Source organism: Hakea prostrata, chromosome 9, assembly GCF_041222555.1.
Source record: "Hakea prostrata isolate BN-2017 chromosome 9, UWA_Hpros_2, whole genome shotgun sequence".
Taxonomy (NCBI): Eukaryota; Viridiplantae; Streptophyta; class Magnoliopsida; order Proteales; family Proteaceae; genus Hakea; species Hakea prostrata.
Genome location: NC_142608.1, coordinates 41,606,274 through 41,611,613, shown reverse-complemented (window position 1 = coordinate 41,611,613; position 5,340 = coordinate 41,606,274). Strand labels below are relative to the sequence as shown.

The following is a 5,340-nucleotide window of genomic DNA, read 5'->3' as shown; positions in this document are numbered from 1 at the left end:
TAGGCTGGAAACAACCCCTAGAACATTTAGATCATGAAAATTTGTCTTCACCACAACAAAAATTGTTTGGATGAGTGTTTTGCAGAGCCCTCCTTGATCACCGCTACCTTTATTGTCATGGGATAGTCCTGCTCTGATAAATGAAATTGGTTGTTACCACAAGATTATTGTTGACTAGATGACTTAAAAAAAAGAGAATATAGAAAGGGTTACTTCTCGGTGATAGGGGCGAAGTCTTGCATTATATTTAAATTATATGTTAATGCTACCCCTAAGGATGTAGTCAAGGTATGCGTAAGGTTTCGTACAAAAAAAAAAAAAAAAGGTACGCGTAAGGTGGCACTGGAAAACTTCAGCTCCAAAAACAAAAAAATAAAAATAAAAATAAAATAGTAAAAAAATAATATAAAAAAATTAAGAAGAATGGATAACTCCTGTAAGTGACATCATCATGTTCTCCAGAGCTGAGCTTATATATACATGTACCGATAGGTAGACATTGCGATTTTAGAACACATCATATCAAATAAAAGAAGAATTTTCCATGGTTCTACATGGAAGTACTCATGTGAAAAACTTTCTATGGAGAAAGGGGGATACTAGAGTTACACACACATCACTTCTGAAGTCTTCAAAGAAACTATAGGCTATTAACATAGGACCCACAGAAAGTTTTGTTGCTAACTGATTCAGATTGGCCCACATCTGAATGAAACCTAAATGTTCCTTTGATTTTCTTCAAGTGGAAGGAAGTTTGTTTTAAAGGGACATCTGCTTCTTCTCATTCTTGGATGATTGAGGGTAAGAAGCATTCTTTACACTGACGAGCCAACATAGATAGAAAATAAAATCTTGATTTTTTTAAGTGGTGATCTTAAGAGATGGAAGAATAAAGAAAGGGAGAGAGAGGGAAGCACAGCCCACCAGCCGAACTAATACTTTTTTATAATCTAAATTCCCACCTTTGGCCTCTTTTAAGTTTTGATTTAGTCCCATAAAAACAGTAAAAGAGATGGAAAAAGAGAAAAGAGAGGAAAGGAATGCTTCTCATCATGATTACCGTTATTATCATTACTACATCAAGCCCACAGACCGGACTTGAAATCCAAATGACTCACTACCTGGCCCTCTTCTCTCCTTCCATTCACCTTTTTCTTCTTTTTGCACCTGCTCTTGCGTGTACCTTCTCACACACATGCCTCCTTTCTCAAGTTTTCTTTTATTCTCTCGTCTCTTCTCTCTCGTATTCTCCATTTTTCTTCGATCCAAGGAAGCTGTGATTCTTCAAAATATATATTTATCTAATTGATAAAGGGACACAGGGAATTATCCTGTTTTCTTTTTCGACACCCGCGTTTCCTCTCTTATTTGAGAAATTTTAGCTCTCTTTACTTCAAATTGAAGAGAAAAGCGAAGGAAGTTTGGGGGAGGAAGAACAGAAAGAAAATGCTGGAAAGGATGGGCACAGAGGTTCGCCAGTTTCTTATGTTCTTCCTCTTGGGAAATTTCCTTTGTGCAGGTGAGTGGAAGTTTAAAATGGGCTATTGCCATGAACCTTCTAGGTTCTGACTTGCATTTTCTGAATTTTTATTTTTTGGGTTTTGGGTTCTTGTTTTCATAATGCAACTTGTTTCCTGCATTCTGAGTTCTGGTTTGCATTTTGAGTTAAGAGTTCTTGTTTTTCACCGTATGGGTTTTGATTCTTAAAAACTCAACTTAAATGGGTTACTTCATCTCATGCCTTCTGTGTTCCGGCTTGAATTTTGAATGCTTCATCATTTAGGTTTTTGGGTTTTGGGTTCTTATGCTCAAAATCCAGCACACACACTCTCTCATCTCACTTAATTGAGGTTTCTCTCTCTTTTGTGGTCTTTTTCCAGTGTGGTTTTTCTCTCTCTCTCTTTTTTGACTTATTCATGCGGTTTCTCTTCTTTTAAGAGATATGTCTCTTTCATTTTGTCAAATGGACTCTCTTCTTTTGAGAAAATTTTATCTTTCATTTTTTCAAATCTTCCTGTTTGATTCCAAACAACTCATGGTCTGTTTTGTAATATTCATTTTTGTTCTATTTGTTATGGTAAGTTTTATTTTTTGTTCTATATTTGCGTAACAGAACTTGATACTTTTATGTAAACATGAACCAGTTAAAAAACCAGTGTAACTTGATTTGGGTGACGAATCCATCAAGTTAAATAGTTTTCACCGAAGATCCTTCTAACATATTTTCTTGGTTCCTTTCATTTCTAAACCTTCAAATCTAGGTTCAACTGTTACAGAGACACCTTTGAATAATGGATCAACTAGGCACACCAAAGAGTTAGATCGTGAGGAACTAACATCAAGAACATCATCATCCACTTCAAATCAGTCCACAGAAAGAGATGTCATCACACCAATAACAACAGTTCCAATGGTCAATCCAACTCCCACAACACTGCCTACTCCAACTACTATGACCGACCCAGTCACACCACCAGTGACACTGACGCCGACAATTACAAGCCCAACTACTACTACTCCGGCCACAGGAACCCCTGCATCAACAGGAGGAAGTTGGTGTCTTGCAATCCAAAGTGCTTCAGAGACTGCTTTGCAGGTGGCTCTTGATTATGCCTGTGGGTACGGCGGTGCAGATTGTTCAGCAATTCAAGCAAGTGGACCTTGTTACAATCCAAATACAGTTCGAGATCATGCATCTTATGCATTCAATAACTACTACCAGAAGAACCCAACTCCGAATAGCTGCAACTTTGGAGGAACAGCAGTTATAACAAATATTGATCCAAGTAAGATCCTATTATGCTCACACTATTTTTTATTTGAATGATCCAATTATGTAGGTATGACTATGATGATCCACATAAGCTTTTTCCAGCTCTTCAAATTAGTTTTTTGCACAGCATTCATGTCATGTGCATTCTCCCCCCTTTCGGCTCCATTATTTGACAGACTGGTCCACATGTGGGTCCATGTTAGATCATGTAAATATTTACCTTTCCCCACATCTCCAGTGAATTCTCATTAATTGTGTTCCTTAGGCATTCTGCTTTAATTCGCAGGACTGTTTTACGAAGGAAAAAAGACCGTTGGACCGAGATCTAGTCGAAATTTCGACCAAGATTTCGAGCTCGACCGTTGAAAAACAATGGTTGAGATCGAAGTCTCGATCAAGATCTCGATCCGACGATTATGTTTCTCGCTGAACGTGTCTTGCGCATTTATGGCGCAGGACTTAGCAAGGTCCGTTCCTTAGGCCCTCTCTTTTTTCTGCTGTCTTTGTCAGTCATATGTCCTTGGGCTAATTTGGATTTATACTTCACTGATGTTCCTGCTGCAAGTGAAACCCATGTTAAGCAAGTTCCCGGAGGTGCTTGTTCTCATATAGGTGCACAGGCACATAAGTGTATGCTGCAGGTATATTTACATCAGTTACTAACAGTCGGAACTTCTTTCCATCCCCAATACTCTGCAGGTACTGGATCATGCAGGTATCAATCAACCAGGTAATTTAATCTGTTCACATCATCTTAGTTCCCGTGCACTTCTGCATGTTAAGAAAGTAAAGATAACTCATTCAAGTTTGAAAAATTGCAGTACAAGTGCATCTGTATTGAACACTACAAACCCAATAGGATCAACAGTTTACGGAGCAGAACCTAATGGATCCACCAATTCAGCAGGAGCCTGTGTGTCGCACAGTTTTTTGAAGATCTTCACCATCACATTCGTCCTAGTCTCAGTTTTAGCAGTCAGGCGGACATGAGAGGAAATTCAATATACAAATAGGCAATTCCCTCAATTGCCCATCAGAATACCTAGTTTTGTGAGCATACCTATACTAAAGGGGAGAGTCATTGCAGTTTTGAATGAAGGATTTACTATCACACCAAGCAAGGACTTTACCAAGAAATCAACCTACTTCTACAAGTGACTTTGCCCCCCACAAACCTTGCGAAGTACAGAAGAGCACTGCAAAATGATGGTTTCTCTCCCTCCTGGTACACAACATCAATAGTTGAGCTAGCTCCCTTCATTGTAGTGTTATTACAACAATAAAATTTTCAGAAAAAGTCCATTTGTTTTCGGACTGCTTTTGTTGTGCTTAGGGCCAGCTTAGAGAACTAGGTACATTGTCAAAAGAAATTGAAGTGATGTTTTTAGATTAAAAGCTTAGTACAATTTACCCCATCCAGAAAGAGAAAAGAAGGTTAGTACAGTTTCTATAACATTGTCTTCCACTTTCTAAGTTCCCATAAGCACTTCTGATTAGCCTTTTGCTCACTGAATCTTCTTGTTCACGGAGAAATGAAAGAAGAGAAAATGCAAACCGTACTTAAAAGCCTTAGCACTGGACGGGCATTGCCAAGAGATGAATTCAAAAATCTGTAGATCCCTCTGTTAAACAGCTGTATATTTTAAACCCCAAAGAAGATCAGAAAAGAAAAAAAAATCAAACTGGTAAGCTTTGCTCAACGATGAAAAGTACAACTTTGAGAAGTGAATATATGAAAACTACATGATTCATGCCTATAAGAAGAAACTTTGGATCTAGGGATTTTGATTGTCTCAGCTTTTCTGTCATGTGTCTGCATTCAAATTAATGAGCATATCCATAACATCTAAATGGGACATTTTGAGTCTAATTCAACATAATAACGTATAAAAAATGATGTTTTCTGTATATCATTTGAAACAGCCAGCTTTGTCTAAAGACAAGAAGCTTAAGAAAGGAGGGGGAAACACCATAAATGATCAGTCATGCAATAAAAATAAGTCACTGCATCAGCTTTGTCAAATAATCTGTCTCCGGACATGGTACAAGTCGCCAACATCTTCCTTACAATGAATCTTCATGAAATTGGACTGGGCTGAACAACTCACTGGGTCATCTTTCAACCAGATAAGAATCCTCACTAGCAATGAGGAAAAAGTTAAACCATACTGACAAATCTTTCAGGGGGATACATTACCTGTTTCCGAGTCCAAGTGACAAATGTTCAGAGTATGCACTGCACTAGACCTGGAAGTGTCCTTGCCCAAGCAAAGGGAGGGGGGATGGGCATCCTTTCCTATTCTACAGAGGGTCCAACCACATGCAGGACACATTTATTTCAACCTCATTCTTCAGCAGTCAAAAAGGAAAACAGCAGTAGGTCCAACATTCAGCAAAGAGATTAATAGTGTGAGGCCACAACTGTCGGAAAATAATCCAAATTCACAATTATTTTGTTTTATAATCAGGGATTAAATAGGAGTGCATCAAGGTATAATTTAAACACAGAGGAATCCCTGGTGAATCCTCTTTAAAATGCATGAATCTAAACGACCTACTACCATGGA

At 38.2% G+C, this 5,340-nt stretch overlaps 1 protein-coding gene across 2 annotated transcripts; it reads left to right on the top strand.

Moving 5' to 3' along the window:
- Positions 1-1,086: 1,086 nt before the first annotated feature.
- LOC149005250 (uncharacterized) lies at positions 1,087-4,641 on the top strand. 2 transcript variants are annotated; one of them, XR_016169934.1, is made up of 5 exons: positions 1,087-1,519; positions 2,262-2,786; positions 3,060-3,240; positions 3,473-3,503; positions 3,595-3,651. XR_016169934.1 is itself a non-coding variant. In XM_089135631.1 (4 exons), exons 1-4 carry the CDS (start codon positions 1,447-1,449, stop codon positions 3,761-3,763), a joined length of 798 nt encoding a protein of 265 aa, XP_088991757.1. In that variant the 5' UTR covers positions 1,087-1,446; the 3' UTR covers positions 3,764-4,641. The 2 variants fall into 2 exon arrangements, 1 of the variants encoding a protein (XP_088991757.1); XM_089135631.1 differs by lacking the exon at positions 3,060-3,240 and having other exon boundaries at positions 3,595-4,641.
- The last annotated feature ends 699 nt before the right edge of the window (positions 4,642-5,340 follow it).

Coding starts and splice junctions, on each gene's coding strand:
- LOC149005250 (XM_089135631.1), top strand. CDS start 1,447: ATGCTGGAAAGGATGGGCACAGAGGTTCGCCAGTTTCTTATGTTCTTC. Junction 2,787..3,472: donor TATAACAAATATTGATCCAA/GTAAGATCCTAT, acceptor AATACTCTGCAG/GTACTGGATCATGCAGGTAT. Junction 3,504..3,594: donor TGCAGGTATCAATCAACCAG/GTAATTTAATCT, acceptor GAAAAATTGCAG/TACAAGTGCATCTGTATTGA.